Source organism: Orcinus orca, chromosome 7 (assembly GCF_937001465.1).
Source record: "Orcinus orca chromosome 7, mOrcOrc1.1, whole genome shotgun sequence".
Taxonomy (NCBI): Eukaryota; Metazoa; Chordata; class Mammalia; order Artiodactyla; family Delphinidae; genus Orcinus; species Orcinus orca.
The window spans coordinates 42,848,279-42,873,206 of NC_064565.1; the positions used below are offsets into that span (position 1 = coordinate 42,848,279).

The following is a 24,928-nucleotide window of genomic DNA, read 5'->3' on the forward strand; positions in this document are numbered from 1 at the left end:
TAGTGCTACTCTGAGGGAATTCTTCTGGTCCGCAGTCCAAGAGCAAAGACAACAAAAGATCAGAACTCAGAGCTTTTGGTTCCTAATCTTCTACTTTTTTGGGGGGGGTGGGGTGGGCATTAGCTTTACATTCTTTGCTTATTAGTTTTATTTTTCTTACAAAATTAATTACATGAAATTTTATACTTTAATTACATGAAAAATTATATATAGATACGTAATTTATGTACATACTTTCTTGAAACTAAATGGGCTGAAAAAAATTTCTTACTATTCCTCAGCATGTGACAATTTTCTGGCTCATGTAATGTGAAATAACAGACTCATGTGCCTTCCCTAAAACGGGAGCTTTCACCAAGGTGTGTGTCTTTTTTCTGCTCAGTGAGAGTCGGAGATGAGCTGAGAGGAGCATAAGGATGCTGAACAACTGAACATATGGGGGCTGCAGAGTGGCTTGGCGGGAGTCGTAATGACATGAGTGACCTTGGGATGCCCCCTAGGTTTACCTTTTCCAGTGTCAATTATAGGCTTCTATTTTTAGTCCTTAAGGATCTGTTAGATTCCTCAATTCCACCCCTTTTCTGTTCACTGCTTCCTGTATCCTAAGGAATGACAGAATTGTTAGACCCATTCAATGACTTTGTACATCGGTCTCTGTTATCTGGATTACAATTTAATAAATGGAGAGCATAACCTAGTTTACAGATGGTAGTTCTAACCAAATATTTAATTTTGGCAGTCATACTTGTATAAAAAGTCATACTTGCTATTTGCAATATGTGTTGTTGATGTTTTTTTCCCACGATATCCTCCAATATCTTCCAGATGCTATTAATTATAGCTGCATTGTGTTTATTTTCTGTCTGATCAGGTGTTGCTTGATGGAACTATGGGTTGAAACAGTTGATAAAATGTATTTTTGAGAAAGCAGAGCTACTGACTTTGGAAGGGGAAAAATGCATAGAACACAAAGGCCTGTCTGTTTAAAAATTCCTAAAATTATACAAGAATGAGCAATTTAACTAGCCATTTATTCTAACATGGTTAACATGAGTAATAACCTCAAAAAATGTCAGAGAAACAACAGCCCTACTTTAAAGAGCACCACATTGGGAAGAGATTCCAAAATCAAAGCAAATTCATAACTTTGCAAGTAATGTATCACATATGGTTGGAAAAGTACACTTGCCAACACACTAGGAGAAAGTGTTCAGTGAAACTTGATGGAGAGGAATAAATTAGTATAAGCCTAACATATTGACTTGTTAAAGCAAAATGAAGACAGCTCTGAGATCTTTCTTCCCCATCCCACCATAGCTCATTAGTAATCGGTAAGTCAGCAAGCCTTTTATAATAAGATACGAATAAGATACGAATAATCCCTATTTGTCATTCTGTATTTTCAAAGCTAACGCTCAGTCCATGAAAATTCGTTTGTATTCCATTTTCAGTTTTCTTTGTTTGCAAAAACTAACCCATATTAAGGTGCAGATGTATAGTTGGAAGGAGTGAGTTTTGGATATCCATGTATTTGCGTGAATGTGAATTAAGTCTTTAGTGGCATTTCTCTTTTGTTTTAGTTTTGACTTTGAAAGTGTGGAAAGCACTGTGGAGAGCTCAGTGGACAAATCAAAGCCCTGGAGTCGGTCCATCGAGGACCTGCACAGAGGAAGCAACCTGCCTTCTCCCGTGGGCAACAGTGTATCCCGCTCGGGAAGACATCCTGCACTGCGGTGAGTGCCTTGATTCAGGAAAGAGGCAGATATGTCAGGACAGCTTCTGTTGAGGATCCTGGGCCATGTATTGCTGTATCTTGCCACACAGCACTTGTGTTGTCAGTGATTGCAAATGCAGGTTTCTTCGGGAGTTCATGGAATTATCACTGGGGCAATACTCAGTCACTTTCAATAGCTTTCTGCAAATACCACTTCTTCATTCAGCAGAGAAAAAAAAATTCTGCTGCCAAATGACACAACAGAGTAGTCTCCATAGGCAGATAAGTTTCTGAAACCAGGAAGATGCTGATATACTGACTTGGACTCTGTTTCCTGGGTAGAGGCAGCACATCGAGATCTGAGGATCTCAAGAACTTGATGCTGTTTAAACCCGACTCCTCTCTTCCCTTCCTCCCGTGATAGCTCAGGTGTGTGTTCTGTGGGATGTGTTCTTAGACATAGGTACAGAATGCTGTAGTGATCATTTTTATTAAGGAGATGCCTTTAAGCAGTGCTCCTTTGGTTGGGTGTGCTCTCCATTGTCAACCTTCTATTTCCTCCTAAAGATTCCTTCTCCTGTCTTTTCTGGCTGAAATACCACCATGCTAAGTTAGGATGGGGGATGAACACCTGGGTGTAATATCACTGAGATTGTTCATTCACTCAGACCTACAGTCATTCACTGAAAAATACTTCTGAGCTTCTGTAATTTGCTGTACTCAGAGTTAGTATACATGGGTGGGTAAATCAAAACTCCTGCCCGACAAGACAGAGTTATCATCTAGAGCAAGTTCATAAAGGTTTCTATGTTCCAGGAGTTTAATAAAAATTTTTATTAATAAGCCCCTCATTCCCAAATGTTGCTTACTCTTTGTAGCTTGACAATTTTATCTCGCTTACTTCAGGCTTGATCTGGCAAGTGGACGTTGTTCCTGTCACTATTTAAGATCACCATGGGTGTTGGGTCATTGTAGTAAAGTCCACGTGTCAGGTTGTGATCAGTGAATACGTGGCTTTCAGACCTTTTGTATTTGGTAGCCTTTTTATTACCTCTTGTCCCTTTGACTTGGGTTTTGGTCATGGAAAGTTAAAGTCTTTATCATGAAGTTCAGTTCTGCTCCGGGATTTGATGTTTGAATATGATGCTTCCTATCAAGCATTCAGATTTTCCTTGTTTGGAAATGCCAAAAATATTAACGGCTTTGGAATGATTCAGTAATAATGAAGAACCATGTTTCAGTTCATCTCACAGTATTTGCAATAGGCCAAAGGCTATATAACCTGCTGGTCTGTGTGAACTTTACATGTGGACAGAGGAATATGTGGGCTGATAGAGAAGTTGAAGCAAGGCCAATAGTGCCTGAAGAATTCCCTAATCACCTTGTAACTCGAATGAAAACTCTTGCCATTAGTTTAGCTATAATTATGTGTAAGGAATTTAATTGACAAAGTACGTTTTAACTTGCTTTCTCCTCATTTCTCAGCTGGAAAGTATCATATATTGGCCAGCTACCATCTTAACCGGAAGTCATTTTTCTGATTAATAACTCATTACACCTATTTTCAAATTACTGAAGACTGTTATTGAGAGTACATTGTTTCTGGTAGAGTGGAAGAGTCGGGAAAATAGGGGAAACGTCTCACATCCAAGGAGAGTTATGATCCTGGACCCTGGACAGTACGATATAGGGACATCAATGTCCAGCCTGATTTGCCTCACAGTTGGCTTAAGGTAGATCCTGCTAGAATTCATTTTAAATTGGAAAAAAAAAAAAAAGAGACCCCAAGTATAGAGAGAAAGACACGATGGAAATGCTGTTTTGAGGAACTTGGGAACCGTTGTGACATTTCTGGTTGGCAGGTGTGCTCGAAGATGACCAATTAAGAAACGAGCGTCACATTCTTTTTTGTGTTTAAACAGTTTCAAGCTCAGGAATGGAACATTTGAAATTCCTTTGGCTCTCCGTCATGGGCTCTCAAGAAAACCAATATGGCAGTAACTTTCATGCCACTTGTTGACTTGAAGCTTGGATTTTTGTTTTTGTTTTTAAATGATGTATATCAGTGATATTCCAGCTCTTGTGTGCATGGATTCTAATTCTGTATTTGGTCATTTGATAGCATCTCTGACTTATAAAAACAGCAATCAGAAGTGCAGGTGCACGGTACATGTTGCTTTTCATAGACCCAAAGATTGTTTATGTCTTTTTCTCTTCCTCCTCCTTCTTCTCTCCCCTTTCTTCCTCTGCTGCCTCTACTTTTTGGCTTTCTTTTTGTTGGCCTTCTTTTTCATTCTGCCATCTCATTTCTGATCGTCTTGTCCTTCTGTCTCCTCTTCCTCCGGTTCCATTCGTCTCTTGCATCACCGCCAGATTGGTTTCTCTGCCTGAGTATCTTCATTTCAAATGCCACCAGAGCTGCTTCTCTCCCTGTTGCCTCTGGAGTCGCTTCAGTTTACACACTGATGTTGAGGCTTCAAACTGGAAAATCTCATAAGTCATGGGTGAAAATGTCGCCCAAGAGAGCTTATAGTGCATGGCGACAGAGTGTGGCAGCTGCTCTCCGTGTTATAATATGATAACTGCATGGCTTCATGCCATCACTCTACTGGGGTAAAGCCCAGTGCCTTTTAAACTTTGATACACTCTGTTATCATATTATGATTTTTCCTTTTAAGAATTTGAACCTTTAGGCTATATTGCAGTTTAAATATTATTACAGTTCTTTTTTTTGACGGATAAAAGGATACTAAGTCTCGTTCGGTAGAGATGATTTATTCTGGTAGCTTTTTTTGATTAGAATATATTTTCTGTATCCAAATACAGATTTTAGTTCCCTCATCTCTATCTCCAGATAATAATGTAGATTCAGTAATCTTACCCTATATCACTTAGCAAAAGGGTTGGTTAAACTTGGAGGAAGAAATGAGATGTCAAGAAATTTAAAACGCTTTATAGGGACTTCCCTGGTGGCGCAGTGGTTGAGAATTCCCCTGCCAATGCAGGGGATGCGGGTTTGGGCCCTGGTCCAGGAAGATCCCATATGCCGCGGAGCAACCAAGCCGTGTGCCACAACTGCTGAGCCTGCACTCTAGAGCCCACGAGCCACAAATACTGAGCCCGCATGCCACAGCTACTGAAGCCCACATGCCTGGAACCTGTGCTCCGCAACAAGAGAAGCCACCGCAATGAGAAGCCCGTGCACCGCAATGAAGAGTGGCCCCGACTCTCCGCAGCTGGAGAAGGCCTGCACGCAGCAATGAAAGACCCAGTGCAGCCAAAAATAAAAATAAATAAATACATTAAAAAGAGCATACACTTTATAAATGGGGCTTGATTAAAGAAAAGGAAAAACGCTCTGTTTTTAAACAAAATTCGAATGATGCACACTCTCCTTTTCATATTTAGACTTTATTTATTAGCTATTTAAAATAGATGATTAAGTATTTTATGACATGACACTCACCTGGAGTTGTATCAACTATTAGATTCTGTTTTATCATAAATTTGTCAGGTTGGCAGTTGTAAAAAATGTTTGTTGATGCAGTAGAAACTTGGATTGTGCTGTTTCATAAGCTTAGAGTCTGGTGTACCTTCAGTTAAGATAGATTTCTGTTAACATGGCTACAGATCTAGCTAAATTAAATGATGCTGTATATGCATATATGTGCACACTAGATTTTTGAAGACACGGGTTGCATTAATTCAGATGCAAGAGAAAGTAATTTTTATTTTTTAAGAATGTCATGGTTAATGCTATTAGACTTAAGTAAGCAGTGCCACAGATAATAAATCAGTGTTCCAAATTTTAAAGGAAAAGGGCGGAGCACTAAAAGCCTGGAGGAAGGGATCAGATGTAAACTGGGACTTTGGGTGATGGCCAGAGTTGCTCCTCAGGGTGAGGAAAGGCTGCTCCAGGTAGAGGTAAAGTGAATGAGCATACGATGAGCAAAACCTTACATCAAAGATCAGACATGTTTGGGAAAGAGGGGAGAACCTGTCATTTCTGGTACAGAGGGGTGGAGGGCTGTCTAATGGAGAGATTGGGTCATAGACATACGAAGCTGGGTAGACCTTGTATGCCATCCGAACTGACCTTCCCACTGTGGTGAGGAAACCAAGATCTACGTTTCCTTTAATATATTAACTCTTACTTATATTTCTTTCTAAGATTTCCTAGAACAAATTTCATTGCTTTTCCTGAAATTATTATCTTAATGGAATGGCATCTCTTGAATAGTCATCATCTACTATTTAGCACCTATATACGTAGTGGGTTTACATGAAGAGTTCAAGTTTACATCCTTGTTTACACATTTTAATGCAGTAATCCCATTCTTGGCAATGTTTTTCATAGGAGTAATTTTTAAAAATTATTTTAAAATGGGCACAAAGATATTGGTAGCATTGATATAATTTTTATTGGGGAAAAAAGCTTTTGTAGAGTGTCCGCTGTGTACCAGGCACTGTCCTGAGAGCCTTCTGTGATTATTCACTGCTGACAATGGCTCTATGAGATAGATAGCTGTTACTATTACTATCCCTATGAGGAAACCGAGGCCTCTAGTGGTTAAGCCACTTGCCTGGGATCAAACAGTGAGTGAAGGAGGTAGGATTTGAAGTGAGGTGCCCTGACTCAAACTGTCACACCATGTGATCCTGCCTGTATATTCACAGGATGATTTTTCCCCCCATAAATATTATTGTTTTAATATCAGCGTGTCCACATGGAGTTATGTTAAGTTGTACCATGCAGGAGAGGATTTGCTAATCCTTCCCAGGAGATGTGCCTTTTTCTACTTTATCCAAAGGTGCCAAATGCTCTAGTGGAGACCATGATCAATGTGTTGGAATATTTATAATTATTAGAAGATAAGGTCATATAGAAACATGAAGAATGTTTCCTAAATGAATGATAAGAGTAAGATGGAAAGTTCTCTGTTAATATAGTTTTATTTTCACCTCTTTGCAATGGGAAGGCATTGAAAGGAAAGTTTATTAAATGAAGATAGTGACTTTTTACGGAAGGGGAGATTATGAATAAACTTTTTTCTTTTCAGGTTTTTGTTCAACTCTTTTTGTTGATGAGGCACTTGAGGTCCAGCTTGAAGACCTTGTTCTCTAAGACCTAAGGAATTAGGTGCTGCAGACCTATTTCCATGTCTGGCCCATATGGCTCATTGGCCTTCACTGCAATAGATACTTCTGTTCAAAGCAGTTTTCTTGATCTCTTTGTAACAGTGATCCTATTTAAACATATGGAAACACCAGCTCTGTACCAGTTTGCTTATAAAGTAAGTGGTATCTCGAAAGAGTTGAGTTCTTTTAAGTTCTTACAAGTTTTTATTTCAGCAGGAGCATTTTACCTTGAGTTTTAATTGTTGGGGGTAGAAGATCACCCAACCTCTTAACTTAAACTGTTATAATATCACATTAAATATATCTTCGGGGGCTTCCCTGGTGGCGCAGTGATTGAGAGTCCGCCTGCCGATGCAGGCGACACGGGTTCGTGCCCCAGTCCAGAAAGATCCCACATGCCGCAGAGCGGCTGGGCCCGTGAGCCATGGCCACTGAGCCTGCATGTCCGGAGCCTGTGCTCTGCAACGGGAGAGGCCACAACAGAGTGAGATGCCCGCGTGCCGCCAAAAAAAAAAAAAAAAAAAAAAAAAAAATCTTTGAATTCTATAGTTAGAAGCCAAAGCACTTTCTATGTTGATTCCCAACAAGGAGGTTGAACTCAATTTTGTTCATTTTCCAGCTTCTATAAATTAAGAATGTAATTTCTGAAACAATCATTATTCTCTTTTCCCTTCCTTCTTCTCCCCCCAAATTCTATAAAATCAACTCAGACCTTTTACAGTTGTCATGACTGAGAGTTGTAATCTGTATTCTATTCTACGTTTATTCAGTTTCCTTAACTTTGTTTATTCTAATATTTCCCTATGGAAGGATCTTGAAGAATTTACCCTAGCTGCCAATTTAAAGGGGAAACTCTACAAAGAAAAATATATTTAAACAGTTATTTTCAAGGCTTGAATTCTCTCTGTTCACCAGATGGGATGGCAGGTGCTGATTAAAATTTTCATTAACACTTACTTTAGAAGGAGAGAAAATACTACAAAGGAGTGGAAGAAAAAAGAACAATGAGATGATCATTATAGCCAACACCTGAGTTTTATTTCTGAGGAAGGAGAACTGTTGAAGACATTCCTTAACCTGCTAGACTGTTGACCTGAAGATCAAAGGTCGCAGAAAATGCAGTACCCAGTACCCATCTATAAAATAAAGACTTTCTAAAGTCCTAGACTTTCCAAAAATAATCTGTAACTACAAATTGTCACTTTGCCTTTTCAGCACATTTGTAAGCAGAAACAAGTCGAAAGTGTTAGGTTGTTGTGTTTCAGATTTGTGCATTTCTTTTTTATTTGGTGTTGTAAACAGAGAAAATTGTACTTGGGTTAAGAGTGTACATTCCACATTCTCAGCTTGGAACTTATATTAAGGGCCTTGCTTATGAAAATGGTGACAGCTTTAATTGTAGCTTGTGGGTGCACCATACCGGCAGATTTGCCAGACATTTCCCACTGTGAGAAAGACTGATTCACTTGTTCCACCTCTTTATTGGGTCTTTTCTGTGATAGAAAACTGACTAGAAGAGGCTATGTGGAAATGGAAAAACAAGTCACCTGGCCAGGGCATTGTTGGGTTCTGTCTCACAGATTCTCAGATCAGATCTAGGACCTGCCTCATAGGTTGTGAGATTAAATTAACAATTCCTATAAAGAACCTGGTGCAACAGTGAGTAGTCAGTAAATAACTACATAGAATTGAGGAAAATACTAAAGATGACTCAGCAAATTCCTACAGGCGTGGTCTAGTGTCTTCATCTGCAAGATTTATTGCATACTTAATATGTGAAGGGTGCTTTGTCAAGTGCTGAGGATACAGAAGGATACATGGAATAATATGTTTGTACATGATTCATGACTGATAAAAGAATTTTTCATACTTACATCATTATATCATCATGAAATCTTGGGGAGGTGTTCAAGAGTTATTAGCCCCATTTTACAGATGAGGAGGCTCAGAGAAGTTATCCATAGGTAGTAAGTGATAGAGCCAGGATTTATAATCAAAGTCTTCTGACTTCTTTCCACTTTGTCAGTGTCTTTATATATGATTTGATTGAGAAGCGTGTGTGTTCACGCACATACGCACTAACACGTGTTAAGTATCACTTGTGTATAACCAGAACTAATGATATGGAACCTTAGAGGCTAGAGTGAACAGTCAAACCTAGGGAAGAGTCGTGACTTGGTCTGCATGTGAAACAACATGAGGAAGGCTGGGAGGAGTGGGTAGGAGAGGGGAGAGGAAGGGAGAGTGGTATGAGCAGTGGGTCAGTGGTGAGACTGCGTGGTTTGTTTAGGAAACAGTGAATAGATGAGTCTGGCTGGAAGTAGCATAGAGCCAGTTTATGTACTGCATTGAAGGCCAGGCAGTGGAATTGTCATTTTAGCTCATCGACAATATTTTATTGAAGATTTACGAAAAGAAGGGCCAAATTTGGATGAACATAGAAATATTTCTTTTGAAAAGTCACAGGAGTTAGATGGTTTCCTTGGACACTTCTCACCTAGGGTCATATCCTGATTAATTAGCCACTCCATAGCAAATGCCTTTGACAAAAGGAATATAATTGAAAATCAGAAAATTCAGACTATTGACGCTCCATTCATGTGATGGAGTCTGTTGATTCACTGATTCCATTCAAAAAGCATGTAATGAGACCTTTTGACTTACAGGTTGTGTTCTAGCTATCACCTGGTCCTCTAACAGGAAATACAGATCAACAGAAAATTTCAGTAACTGATTTAAAAGAAAAAAGGTTCATAAGGAGTTTTGTGTACTCACCCCCCCATGTCTCTGTTTCTGTCTTTGTCTCTCTGTTTCCCCTCCTCCTTCACCCCCACTTTGAACTATCTGGGTTCTACTCTTTCAGCTCTGTTTCTTTTGGCTGTAGAGACAGAAAAGTGCTTGGCTCATTTTTTTTTTTTTTTTTTTAGCATCAAGTATTTTATGAGTTTAATTGATAGAAAAAATATGCCCAGGTGATGTCATGTCTGAACGGTAAGGGAGAGGAAACCTAAAACCCCAAATCTTGGTAAAGTTCTATTAGCCAGACCTTGGAACCATAAAAGACTATTACAGTTATGCCAAACGATGTGACATACTTAATTGGCGTTGCATTCTGTTGGGCCGAACCCTTACATTAGCTTCCAGGGGAGTTCTAATTTATCTATTTATAGGTAGATATTAGTTTAATTTCTGAATAGTTAGACCTTTGAAGACACTTTTGGTAAGAGGCAAAAATATATACCTTGTCTTTTTCCTGTTGCCATTTGGACCTAGATATTACAAATCCCACAAATGTTGGCATGGAGACTCCACAGAATATTTTTGAAAACCTTTTTGCTGGACTCTGGGAAAACCTGGTTAGGTCAGTTCAGGAAACATTCCTTTCAAGGTTCTGCAGTAATATACTGTCCTTGGATAATACAGGCTCAGAGGGAGAGGCAGACATATAGAAAACTCACATATAAGAATATGTCTAGAAATAAGCATATGTTGTGAAGATAATAGATGGGTGATCAGACTTTTTTTAAGGCATCACTGGGTGATCAGTGGCTTCCGCTTGGTGTTGACTAAGAGCTTGGTGCTTTGCAGATGTAGATCTCTAAACAAATCCAGGATTTGATCACATCTAGCTTTTCGTCAGGAGTAGGTCTTTCTCCTGTACATCCAGAATTATCATAGACATGTTAGTTATCATTCATTCTTATGTTATCACCCATTGTTATTTTTTTTAAGCATACTGCTTTTATTTTTTATTATTTTGTTGTGGTAAGAACCCTTACCATGAGATCTACCCTCTTCACAATTTTTAAGTGTATAACACATTGTTGTCGACTATAGGCAAGATGTTATACAGCAGATCTCTAGAACTTACTTACCTTGCATAACTGAAACTTTATACCTTTAACTCCCCACTTTTCCCTCTCTTAAGCCCCTGGCAACCACCATTCTACTCTCTGCTTCAGTGAGGTTGACTATTTCAGATATCTCATATAAATACAATCATGCAGCATTTGTCCTTCTGTGATTGGCTTATTTCACATAGAGTAATGTCCTCAAGGTTCAGCTGTGTTATTACATATTGCAGGATTTCCTTTAATTGAAGGCTGAATAATATTCCAGTGTATGTATTTACCACAGTTTCTTTTTCTTTTTGTAACTTTAAATTTTGATATCATTGGAAACTTTAAAAAAAAGCAACAATAGTACAATGATCCCCCTTATGCTCTTTACACAGATTCAACAATTGTTTTAACATTTTGTACCTAAATTTACTCTACCATTTGCACATTTGCTTTGTAAACGTACACACCTTTTAACCATTTGAGAATAAGTTACAGAATCATGCCCTTTTATACCTAATTATTTTAGTGTAGGTACCCTAAGAACAAATATACCTACACTAAAATTATTATTTTAGTTACAATTTTAGTTATAACATGCTCTTAAATAACCATGGTATAATTATTAAAATCAGAACTTTTACATATTGACACAATTTTTAGTTCAGTTTCTTTAGTTTCATCAATTATCCCAGTCTGTTTCATAACATTTTTTTCAAATTCTGTCCAGAATCTAACACAAGGATCATTTATTGTGCTTAGTTGTGTCTGTGTAGCGTCCTTTAACTTGGAACAGTTCCTTACCCTTTCTTAGTTCCCCGACCAGGGACTGAACCCGGGCCATGGCAGTGAAAGCACTGAGTCCTAACCACTGGACCACCAGGGAATTTGCAACCCTTTCTTTTTCATGACTTTAATATTGTGTGTGTATGTGAATATGTAAGTTAGTTTAATTTTTTATTGAGATATAATTGTTGTATAACATCGTGTAAGTTTAAGTTGTACAGTGTGTTGATTTGATATATTTGTACATTGCAATGATTACTACCATAGCATCAGCTAAAACTCCTATCACACCACATCATTGCTATTTTTTTAAACCATATTTTATCTATATTTATCCATTCATCTGTTGATGGACATTATGTTGTTTCTACATCTTGACTTTTGTGAATAATGCTACAAGGAATAGGTGAGTGCAGATACTTCTTCAAGATTCTGGTCTCAGTTCTTTTAGATAAATACCCAGAAGTGGGATTGCTGGATCATTACATATAGAAGTTCTACTTTTGTTTGAGGAACCTCCATACTGTTTTCCATAGTGGTTGTACAACTTGCATTCCCACCAACAGTGTGCATGAGTTCTAATTTATACACATTCTTGTGGACACTTGTTTTTCTTGTCTTTTTTGATAATGGCCATCTGAGAGGTGTGAGGTGCTGCCTCATTGTGGTTTTGATTTGCATTTCCCTGATGATTAGTGAGCATTTTTAATATACCTGTTGGCCATTTGTATGTATTCTCTGGAGAAATGTCTGTTCAAGTCCTTTGCCATTCTTCAGTTAGATGATTTTTGTTTGTTTCTGCTGTTGATTTGTGGGAGTTTCTTGTACATTCTGGATATTAAGCCCTTATCAGGTATTTGGTTTGCAAATATTTTCTCCCATTCCACAGGTTACCTTCTCATTCTGTCTCCTTTACTGTGCAGAAGCTTTTTCATTTTGTGTAGTCCCACTTGTCTGTTACATTCCTAAACCTAAGGAACTAGTTCAGAGTTACTATAGCTTTCTTTTAGATTCTCTTACAATGAATGGTGGTTTAAGCATAGCAAAACATGGCTCTAACCAGAACTCCAATGAACATTGTATGTAATTCAGGCTATGAATAGGTACCTGGCAAGAGAAGTTCCTGTGTATTTAATCTGTGGTCAAGCAGATCCAAGAGAGCTACTTCCCCGGGTTTCCTTTGCAGACCTCTATTCTTTTTGCCTTCTGGAGTCCAAAATTCAGGTTTTACTTGCCTTGACGTTTCTTAGAAGAAGTCAACTGGTTGATCTCACTAAACAGTCATTCTGACAGGTTTTCAAACAGAGATAATTTTTTTTTTCTGCATAGCACCTGCTGCCAGTGCTGTGCAGGTTGAGGTGCTCACTACAGGCTCCTGGGCAGATAGCACAGTTGTCACTGTAGTACTAAACAGGACACATTGTATAGGTTTCTTAAAAGATATTTGCAACAATTGCTTAGTTTTTTGTGCCTCTTACTCCTACTAGCATTGACTATAACTTCATTTATTATTATTTCATGTAACTTATAACCCCTGGTGCATAAAATTAATACAAGTGGTTAGAGTCATTTCTCTCTGGTTTTGATCTGAAGTCAGTGTTGGCATCTGTTTGTCTCCACATTCATAGAACTTGGTGAATTCTACCTGGCATCTCTTCCAAGATAATGTCTTGTCTTTGAATTATGAGGGCAAGGTTTAGTTTTCATTCAGTAACAAGATAGCAGGCAGTTCTCACAGTCGATGGAGAAGAGGGCCTGAGAAATTTGGTGGTGTTTCTGTCAAAATGACCTCTCAAAAAACAGGATTTCCTTACAACCCTTGAGACCTCAGAAAGACAGCCCTAAATATCCCTTCCCCATTCCCTTTCCTACAAATGGCAGGAGCGCCAAAAGTTAGACTCAGGGCTGTTTTCTGCCTCTGGGAAACCCCTCTTTTGTGTCCACGGATCCAGAGCCTCAGAACTCTGCTTGCCCGTCTGGCGGAGGAAAGGTTCTCGGACAGAATTTAGTCCCCCCATCCCATGGTCCAGGCGTTGGGCCACAACCTCTCTGTAAATATGTCATTCCCTGTTTATCCATTTGGAATCTGAGGTAGTTCTCTGATCCTGATGTCTTGGGGAACCTCCCCCCATCACCAGAGAAACATAATTGTTGCAGCACCTTGTTTGACTGTTCCCTTTAACTTGAAGGAATTGTTACGTGTATTCAGAATGAGTACGTTACTCAGGATCTCTAAGTGTCTGTTATGGAATGTCACTGAAAATGGTGGAGTACAGGATCCATCAAAGCAGTGAGAAAACTGGCAAAACATGCCAGAATCAACTTTTTCAGAACTCTAGAGGTTAAAGTCTTGTAACAATCTGGGGCGCACCTATTTAGGAAAAACAACTGAATCTCAGAACAGCTGGCTTTGTGAGATTTTAGCTTGTGCTGTTTTTCCTCTCCAGATCCACAGTCGCCTCAAAAACCAATAGTTCCATAATCACAGTGCAAACCATCAGTGTGGTAGGCAGTGGAGAGGGGGCAGAATGGACTTAAAGGTCTTTCTAAGCCCCTCTTCTTCCTGCTTCTACATTAAGCTGTGATGTACCCTGAGATTTGAGAACTGCTAGTGAAGAAGCCAATTTCAAGTCTTAGCTGAGGGAACATACCCCATTAACTGCTGACGACGTCTAGGATCACTTAAGACATACTAGATAGGGCAGGACTAGAGCTTATCTGCCTCAGTCATCCGTAGGAGACCACAGGGCAACTATTGCTGCCTCCCACTGGGGCCTTTTGAATATATCACAGGGAACTGGGGGCAGTCTCCGCCTGTCCTGTTGGCTCTGTTTTAGTTGTTTCCAAATAACTTCAGGAAGAAACCATCATAGTACTTGATTTCACTGTATGTAATTCTGTAATGGGACACACGCCAACGGTATTCATTTTCCACAGAAGCACCCATATCTTCTGCTGAGTCACTGATGTAATCCCTGTGGAGCTCAGGTCTTTGTGGAAAGTTGATTCAAATAGCCAAAGCGGGATGATCAGTGCTTGTGAAAGGTGAAGGTAGCTTAGCCTACAGGGCTGTGACATAGAACTGGAGGCGGCCTTATCTACCCTTTTAAAGACAATGCACTGCATCATATGTACTTGTGTTAACATGACCATGCAGCAGCACCTTGTACACACAGTGTTTGGCTGTGATGACACATCTCATCGGAGCTGTTTGCATTTTTAATTGGTGATGGATCATTGCTGTGAAATTCCAGCCCTGCCTGAGTGAGTCAGTGTGACTCATACATTTGGTAGAGATTTGTGGCACTAATCAGTTAACCTCATCTGTTTTCTCTGGAAACTGTTAATCATTGTATTCAGGTCAATTGGCATCCAGGTGGATGTGTGCAGCATCAGGGAATAGGATTTTAAAAGCTTAGCTGTTCTGATGATACTTGGTTCTTTTGCTGCCTGTGTTGTGGTGGAATTGGGGCTCTTCAGAGAAACCCTCAGCTTGGCTTTCCACTTAAGGACCAGCTCTCTACTTAAGAGGCCTTTAGGAAACATTCTTCTGTGGGGTAACCAAAGTGGGAAAAGCATTATCATCATACGATCTAGTTAGCTTTCTGTCTTTAGATGGATGTAAACCTAGACCACCTGTAAGGGTTTGTTTTTTGTGCAACATTTTTTTTTTCTTTATTTGGAAAGTAATATACATTAATTGTAGAAAATTTTCAATATAGATAAAAATAATGAATGGAAGTGTCTTGTAACTCCACTGTTCAAAGACTCATGAGATGGTGTGTTTTAAATCTGCATTAGTAATATTTCATGTTCAATTATGTTCATTGTATGTCACATTTCTGATACTTACCCCACAACTTTGTCCATTCCTTTTATACTTCTTGAATTAGAGCCTCATTTTAAAACAACTTTCATATGCCTAAAGACAGTTACTAAGAGTAGGTCTGTCTTATTAACTCAGTCAAATATGGCTTGATTGAGAAAAGGTTATATGAGGATTTTAAGTCTCTTGCTTTGCAAAAAAGTGTTCTCGTTTGAGGTGTGACTGTTATCGCTCCACCATATTGTGCTGTGCAGGTATGTGTACTATTACTGAATTCATTTTACACGTTAGAATGTGCATGCAGCAGAAGGGGTGGGCTGGTGTGGACAGAGAACATCTTAATACAGGGGCTATCGATATAACCTCTTGCTTCCTAAACTAGATGGTGGCAGAAGCAACATCTTAATCTTTCATTTTCCCTTAGCACTTAATAAAGTTTAGCACGAACAGTAGATGCTTGGTAAAATCAACTTTGGACCTTAAACACTAGGTTTGGTTTGATTTCCTGTGGTTGGTAGAGAGCACCAGAGGCCAATTCTTATAGATTGCTTACCTCGTCCAGGTGTCCTTGTGGAAAGTGGATATGTAGTAAATTGTTAGTCCTAATTCTGTTAGTCAAGTTGGGGGATCTAGTAGAACTAGCGCCATGGGGATGTGTTCTTTGGATAGTATCAACATTGTGCATTGGAGCTGAATTTAAAACATGTTCAAAAAGAAAAAAGGTAATAAATTACTCAGATGACAACTAAAGCAAATAAACAAATATTTAATTACATAAATTGTCAAATTCCACAAAATGTTCATGCTGAAGAGTAGATTAATATACATGCTAACCCATGACACAGTCCCTAAAATTTAGCCTTGGAGGTTTAAGGTGATCCTCAGTTAAGGTGTTTGCAAATACTTTGTGTTTGCCAAAGAGTTGTGAATTAATTAGGAGTGCATTTTCTTAATTGGGGAAAAATTTTTAGATGAGAATTCCAAAATATAGAGCAAAATTTCCTATTAAGTTAAAAATCAGGGCTTCCCTGGTGGCGCAGTGGTTGAGAGTCCGCCTGCCGATGCAGGGGACACGGGTTCGTGCCCCGGTCCGGGAAGATCCCACATGCTGCAGAGCGGCTGGGCCCGTGAGCCATGGCCGCTGAGCCTGCGCGTCCGGAGCCTGTGCTCCGCAATGGGAGAGGCCACAACAGTAAGAGGCCCGCGTACCGCAAGAAAACAAAACCAAACCAAACAAACAAAACTGTAATGCTATGATTTTAAATACAAGTTCAAATGTTGCCTTTAATGCTCACTGTATTTTTGTATAAAAATATTGTATTTTGTATATTGTATTCTCCAAAAATTAGAGGAAGATTAATCTTATATTAAATATCGTTCACTTTAGAAAAAAGCTTAGCTCTGTTGCTTTTAAGTATAGAGTATCATTAATAAATAAAATACACATTTTTATTTATTGTTATCTTATGTATTGTGTACTTTCTAAACTCCTTTAATATTGATAAGTATGCATGTGCTTTTTCATATTAAATGCATTTCAAATATTGATGCAGAAAATTGATTTGAGATTAACCACCTATTAAAACAAATACAAGCCTTTTGTGTTACTATTTAGTAAGTAGGATATTAGAATCAATTTTTAGTGGTTTCTGCAAATAATGTTAGTAATGACAAAGAAATTTTGTCTTCTTAGGAAGAGTCTTATTTCAATATAGCTGAAGTTGTGGGTTAATAAGTAAAAGGAAGGAACTGCTATGTTACTTTACACCTCTTAGGAAGCATCATTAAATGTGTACATTTGGTCTACTTGCTGGAATCATTAAATTTTATTTGGAAGTGATGCAGAAGTATGTGCCTGTGTGATGACCTGTCCCATCTTCTTTAAAGAATAATTTGCTTTGGCCAGTCTATCTTCTGCAGTCACTGCTGCACATAAATATAATTTAGCAAAGGATGATTGGTTCCCTTGATAATACCTTTTCTTTTTTCAAGCTTAATCTTAGATGACCTTGTTTTATGCTAGCAGCCATTGCCTTGTTAGAAATGAGAACTATCTAATCAGCTGTTATATAGCCAACACGTGATTCCACTAAAGAAATACAAACCTGAGGTTAAATTAAGAAGGGTGGAGGAAAGGAGAGACCTTTGGGTGTAGATTAAGCAGACCAGGGATTCTTGGGTCAGACAGGTCATGTAGTTGTTTGAAGGGGCACTGGTCCCTGTGAGACTTCTGTCTGGTGTGTTAGCCGTCATGCTCAGGCTAGGGTTATGGCAGATTGACTTTTTTTTTTTTTGCGGTATGCGGGCCTCTCACTGTCGTGGCCTCTCCCATTGCGGAGCACAGGCTCCGGACGCGCAGGCTCAGCGGCCATGGCTTACGGGCCTAGCCGCTCCGTGGCATGTGGGATCTTCCCGGACTGGGGCACGAACCCGTGTCCCCTGCATCGGCAGGCGGACTCTCAACCACTGCGCCACCAGGGAAGCCCCAGAGTGACATCTTTTAAAGTTGTATTTTAGATGTTGAAATCGGGCTTGTAACATTCAAATCTGCATGTGTTTCCTTAACTGTGTTTTGCACTCAAAACTGGATTAGGCCGCCTTCCATTGCTGAATTGTTATTTTCCAGTGTGAGTAAAGCAGGAGTCCTCAAGCAAAGCATTCTTCTTTAAAAGTAATGTGAGCAAACCAGGTTTTGCACAGTCTGGTATATTGAGGCCAGTGACTTACCAAGGTGCTTGGCGTATTAGTAGGCTTGTGTGAAAGAATCATCTTTCTTCTGTTTGATGGTTTTTGAATAGAAAATGTAAAAGAGCTGCTCAGCTGAACAGTTGGAGACCTGTCAATTCAGTTTTCAAATCTTAGCCTGCACCTGTGAGACTTTTGAAAGCAGTTACTATTAATTATGCCTTCTTTAAAAATGTTTAATTAGCTTAATTCAAGGAGAAGGAAGGCCTATAGCTTCTTTTGTGGAACATTTCTGTCATTGACTCTCTGGGAAAGTAGTTGACAACTTTTGAAATTTGCTTTCATTTCAGGCTTGGAGTTGCAGAGAAAACTTATCTGTTTCCCCTCTGAAGCAGTCGTTTAGAGCTCATAACGAAGCCCTCAGTATTGTCATCTTTCTACTTGCCCCATCTTACGCTGTCACTGCTTTATGACTTGCAGGTTCTCATAAATCTGCAGAAAGGAGAACTAAGGCTTAGCAATGTAGGGTCTCCAGAATGAACCCTAATGTTAAAACATCCTGACCCTTTGAAATGTCAGCATATTTCCATCTCAGTTTCAGCTGCCATACCAGGCTTTGGAGGCATTTGTATACTATTTAGGTTTTGCGTACTATTAAGGTTCAGTATCACAGGCTGATATCACAGTTGCTAATGTATGACCTTGCCTAGGTTTAAACTCTGAAGCAGGAACTCCTGATAACAGTGATGGGAAGGTGCTGTTAAAATTGGGTCACACGATAGGAGGTCTACCTATTAGCCGAGCTCTATCCCTTCACTTGTTTAAAAATGCAATCTGTATGCGTGTTGTCTCAAATCACCTCTGCAAATCTGGCTTGGCCTGCTGATTAGAGCCTGGATTGTTGGTTAGTCTCATGTATAGTCTGATTCATTATATGCAGTGAGTGGAGTTGTTTCACTGTCCGTGGGTATATTGCCTGACAAGATGATAGCCAGTACACAGAACTATGTAGGCCTCGTAGTCTACAGAAACAGCTTTGTGGTGATGGGGTGGTTGGTGGTGATGGGTTACTAGTGGTGGTTTGACCAGCACTCCTCATTTAGCTGTAGGTACAAGTAGAGAACAGTGTCCATTTTTAAAGTGCATCTGCCTCTGCTAAGAAAGTGATCTATAGCTTTATAGAAGTTTCCCTTTTTATTTGTAGATATAATACTTTGCCAAGCAGAAGAACCCTGAAAAATTCAAGATTAGTGAGTAAGAAAGATGACGTGCATGTCTGTATCATGTGTTTACGTGCCATCATGAATTATCAGGTATGTTTCTGTTTATGATCCTTTAAAAAAATCTGAATTCATCAGGCTCAGATCTTGTTCTCTTTGGTGACTTTGTATTATTTCTATCTGAAGTAAATAGCAGGATTTAATGAAATTCTATTAAAAAAGAAAGGTCTAGTTCATTCTAGTGCTCATAATTCATTGCCCTTATATTTTAATTAGCATTTATAATTTACAATGTATTTAAGGGAAGACATTTTCCTCTTATAATGGCAAGCTTGTCTAGATTACTTGGTAAACGTTTGTGACTATTAAAGACAGCGTAAGCCACTGGTTGTGGGCAATAATGGAGCAGCTTTAGGACCCTAGGAATGATAGACTCTCACACTGGACAGGTCATTGCTTCTCAAAGGGTTATATGATGAATAGGCAAGGAGTTATAATTACTGTGTGTTGGACCCTGTGGTTGCTGATCTTCCTAAGAAACACTTGGAGGATTCTTGGTAGAAGTGCAGAGTCCTCCTTAGAGGTTGTCCCCACTCTGAAAAACAACGGGAGCGACTAACTACAGTGTGTGGGATTAATCCTAACCACAGAGTGGGAGTTAGAGCCTGAAGTATCTAGGGTGAGCTGACAGGGTCAAAAGTATAGTTGTAAAAGCAAACCAGGGCTGAGAATTAGACAAACATTGTTCACATCAGAAAATAGGGTTTGATTTCCATTGAAACGGATCCTATAGATGGGTCCAAGTAGAAATGGGTGGTAAATGCATAGGTCAGTATTAGAGTTCAAACCCAACATGAGCATGCCAAACTGAATTTAAGAAGGGAAATATGCATTTATTCTTTCAACCAATTAATATATTTTGGACATTTCCAGACAGACCCTGTTCTAGGCACAGGGAATACAGCATCAAATAAATAAGTGCCCAAGGGAACTTACTCTCTATTGAGGGGAGACAGATGGTAAACAATTAAATTGGTAAACTATATAGCATTCCAGATAATAATAGTGATGAAATGAAATAAAAGCTGACATTTAAATAGTGCTTCCTAAAGTCTAGTACTTTTAAACCTACTACTTAATTTGAGCTTCATAACAGTCCCGTGAGATTGGTAATATTACCCTCGCCATTTTACTGATGAGGAAACTGAAATACAGAGAAGTTAAGTAATTTGCCCAGGATCACATAGCTAATAAATGGCGGACTCAGATTTGAACCCAGGAAGACTGCCTCCAGAGAACTGCTACTTAGTACTATAGAAAAAATAATCAAGAAATAAGAATAAGTGCGGGAAATGTGAGTTCAGTTTTAAATAGGCTAGCAAGAAAAGTGTCGTGGAGAAGATAACATTTATGTAAAACTAGAATGAGGGAACAAGGTAAGGAATATTAAGGGAAGAAAATTATAGGCAGAGAGAAGGGCAAGTGCAAAGTCCCCGAGGCAGGAATAGGTCTGATGTACTGAGGACACAGAAAGGAGGCCAGGTTGGCTGGATCAGAATGAATAAGAGGGAGAGAAGTAGAAGATGAAATCTGAAGTTACAAGGGGGTCCTGATTATGCAGGGCTTTATAAGCCAATGAAGGGACATTGGCTTTGCTATGATTAGAAAGCTATTGAAGGTTCTGAGGAAAAGTGTGACTTAATCTGACACTTGAATTTAACATGATCCCTCTGACTTCTGTATTAGGAATCACCCTGGGGGGCAAAGACAAAAGGAAGTAGACCTTTTAGGAGGCTGTTGCATTAATTTAGGTGAGTGTTGATGGTGGTATGGACCAGGAGAATAGAAGTAGAGGTGATGAGAGGTGGCCAGATTCTGGTTTCGTTTTGGTGGTAAGGACAGTAGCAGTCCTGGGCGCCTCGAAGATGGAGTCGCCGTCTACTAAGGTGGGGAAGGCTGCAGGGTGAGCAGATTTGGGAGACCTGATTAGGAGTTCAGTTTGGGGGATGTTAACTTTGAGGTGTCCATAGATACCCAAATAGAGATCTTAAATAGGGGTCGGATATGCCAGTCAGGAGTTCAAGATCTGGAGGTCTGGGCTGGAGATAAAAGTTTGAGAGTCAACAGATGGTATATAAACCCAGGGGAGTGAAGGAGATCAGCGGGGATAGACAGAGCAGCAGAGAGGTCCTAAATAACCCTGGGGCACTCTGTTTAATGTTAGAGAGATGAGGAAGAACTAGCTAGAGAGACTGAGAAGCAGCCAGGGAAGTAGGAGCCAAGCACAGGAAGTATTTCATGGAGCAGAGAGTGGTCAGCTGTGTCCGGTGCTGCTGCCAAGTCAGGCAAGATGAAGAGAGTTGGCCATGGGCTCCAGCAAAGTGCCCATCATTGCTGGTACAGTTTCATTGTAGTGTTGGGGATGAAATCCCTGACGGAAGTGGTGTCAAGGGAGAACGGGAGGAGAGGAATTGGAGACCACGAGTGGTTGGAGTTTTGCTGTAAAAGAATAGCAGAAAAATGAGAGAGTGGCTGGACACTGGTTGTTGGGTCAAGAGAGATTTTGTTTTTGTTGTTTAAGAAAGGAGAATTTGCATCACGTTTTTACGCTAATGGTAGTGAATCAGAGAGGGAAAAATAATGATGGGGGAATGGGAGAATCGCTGGAGCATATACTGTTCTTGAGTAGGTTGGAGGGAATGCGATCAAGAACTCAAGTGGGGGGAATGGCCTTAGGTGGGAGCGTGGAGAGTTCATCTTTAGGAAGAAGTGAGGAGGGAAGACACAGATCTGTGTGGGTGGATTGACGTGGTGGTGGGAGGTTTTGGAAGTTTTTTTTCTGATTGCTTGTTTTCTCGGTGTAATTGGAAATAAGGTCATGAGCTGAGAGTGAGTTTGGAGGAGAAGGAATAATTCCTCAATTCGGCAGAATCAAGAATGATTCTTGATCCCGTCATTGAACTCGCTTCATTTTATAGAAGGATGAGGTACCACGCCTCAGAGCAAGGAAGGTTCTCCTAGGCTTTTGGTCTCGATAACCATTGCCAAGAGAAGGGACCAGAGGTGGTGGTTGTCAACCCCGGCTGCACAGTGAAGCTGCTTAAAAAATTCAGATGCCAGGGCTCCATCCTTGAGATTCAGAATAAATTGACCTGAAGTGGGTCCTGGAGAATTGGTGTTTTGTTTTGTTGACTGTTCCAGGTGATTTTGCCAAGCGGTCAGGATTGAGAATCACTGGCCCTGGAGCCTTTTCATCATTTTAATGAAGAGACACATATAGTTTATTCATGGAGAATAGCAATATGGTACCTTGATAATAACATCATTCCTGAAATTTTTCATAGAGAAATATGTGCAGACACTGATGTGCTAGAGACATAAGTGCATTTATGATGGTATAAAATCACATTAGGTAGAAACTTCAGGTTTTTTTTTTTTAATCAGCATTGACAGTCCTCTCAATTAACTCCTAATGCTTTGTTTTTTCCACATCCATTTCAGTATGGTTTCAACATGGTCATGTCTCATCCACATGCTGTCAACGAGATTGCACTAAGCTTGAACAACAAGAATCCAAGGTAAGCTGGCTTTGTAATGTACAAATCTGAATCGAACTAGGGACACCAGAGAGCTTATCGACAATCAAATTAGAGTTGAGAAACTTTCAAGCATGACTTTTTTTTTTTTTTTTTTTTTTTTCGGTAGGCGGGCCTCTCACTGTTGTGGCCTCTCCCGTTGCGGAGCACAGGCTCCGGACGCGCAGGCTCAGCGGCCATGGCTCACGGGCCCAGCCGCTCCGCGGCATGTGGGATCCTCCCGGACCGGGGCACGAACCCGTGTCCCCTGCATCGGCAGGTGGACTCTCAACCACTGCGCCACCAGGGAAGCCCAAGCATGACTTTTTAAATTAAGATTGTCGATAGACTCCCTGGCTAAGTAGAATTTTCTTTTCAGCTATGTTACAGTTTTACAACTGGTGACAACTCTGGCCCTGTCTTCAAGCTTTCATTCCTCTTGAGGCCTGGTTCTCAGCATCCTTGCAAATTTAGAGCATGGAGCTTCCAGGTTGTCAGGACTGGGGCCAGGAGAGTCTTGATACAGACTTAGCCACACCACTTTTTGCTGAAAGCTAACTAAAACTACTACCGCTTGTCTACACTTCATTTGCAGCCTTTACATGTGTAGCTTTTATTGCCAAACCAAAAGAGGAACCCAAACAAAACAAAAATAACTGCCCGCAGATTTCTTTTCATATTCACTTTCCTATATAGGCAAGTGCATATATTATTCATTTCACAGATTACCTCTAGAAGCCTGTTTCCATCAATTTATTTCAGTCAGTGTAATGCACTTTCCATTCTAGTGCATTTCTGCATTTCACACTGTTACTCCCTTTTATCAGACCTCTCTGATAAGACTGCATATTGTGAAAACTGCTAATTCAGCTGAAAAATATGATTATAAATTAGATCCTTGCAATGCAAACGCTAAATCCTATTTAAATGTTGGATTTTATTATTCATACTTCCCCTGGTTAACGCTTTTGCAACTTTCTGATGGCTTCCTTAGTTTACTAGAATCCCAAGTAGTCATGCTTCTTTGTCACTGTCTTCCCCTGAGGGAAGTCATTATTCATTTTTCTTAAGACAATTGATATTGTGGATTATCAGAATGATCTTTGTTTAGAGGTTGGCAATAGCTTTTATTCCAGAAAAAAGATGAAATACTGAAGTAATCGTACTCTGAAGTAACAACGCTGTCCTTGACATTGTATTTGAAAACTTAGATTGTATCTCTAAGGTTTTCCTTCTAAAAATATTTCAGACGGAGTTTTATTTTCTTGAGTCAGAGAAAATCTTCTTGTATTAGCACAGCTGTAAGCCCAGCTCCTTTCAGATCTCCTGTGTGGGAAGAAGTGATGGAAGCTTGCATTATTGTGGGGATTTTTATGGAGCCGTTGCAGATTAGCAGATTTGCAATGTAAGGTGTTGATTTCCGTTGATTTTGAACTTTTTCAGCAAATGTTTTATCTCTGACTCTAGAACCAGAGAAAGTGTTTAACCAATGGGTGGTTGTACTGAATATTCTCATGTTTCCTGTTGTCTTTAGCTCATTAAAAATACTTTTTCAACCACATTACACTGAGTCACTTGATGATAGGACTAAAAGACTTAATCTTCCCATAATTAATTTTCATTTGTGAGTAATTTGTAATCTTGGGAATAGGAAACATGCCTTCCAAACTTGCTACCCTAGATAAGCCACATGTATAGAAGTTCGTAAAGGTTTTAAAATGTATGTGCTTTAATATAACTATACCTTAATTAGTAAAAGTTTAAAAAAATACATGGACAAATATCATATTCATCTTGGAAGGAACAGCAGACTCATCGTTCATTCACTTTCACTGATGTGTGGTTTTTTTCCTTCTTGTTTTGACAGAACAAAAGCTCTTGTCTTAGAGCTGTTGGCAGCCGTTTGTCTTGTCAGAGGCGGGCATGAAATCATTTTATCAGCATTTGACAACTTTAAGGAGGTAGGATATTCTAGTTTTAAAAAGAATGCTCACACAAACATATTTGGACATCTTTGAACAGAATGATTTGCCTTTTGTGTGTGTGTGTGTGTGTTTTATTATTGAGATAGAATTGACATATAACATATTAGTTTCAGATGTACAACATAGTAATTTGATATTTGTATATATTGCAAAATGATC

The 24,928-nt window shown here is 39.5% G+C and overlaps 1 protein-coding gene across 10 annotated transcripts in view; it reads left to right on the forward strand.

Annotated features, from left to right (window-relative positions):
- Positions 1-24,928, forward strand: part of FMNL2 (formin like 2) — a 308,405-nt gene that overhangs the window by 219,120 nt on the left and 64,357 nt on the right. For 8 of the 10 annotated variants that reach the window (XM_049712703.1, XM_049712705.1, XM_049712702.1 and 5 more), the window contains exons 6-9: positions 1,581-1,733; positions 19,194-19,302; positions 22,711-22,787; positions 24,652-24,745. In XM_049712703.1, the coding sequence (XP_049568660.1) occupies positions 1,581-1,733; positions 19,194-19,302; positions 22,711-22,787; positions 24,652-24,745 (433 nt within the window). The remainder of the gene's footprint in view (positions 1-1,580; positions 1,734-19,193; positions 19,303-22,710; positions 22,788-24,651; positions 24,746-24,928) is intronic. The other 2 variants (XM_049712707.1, XM_049712708.1) reach the window with 1 other exon arrangement.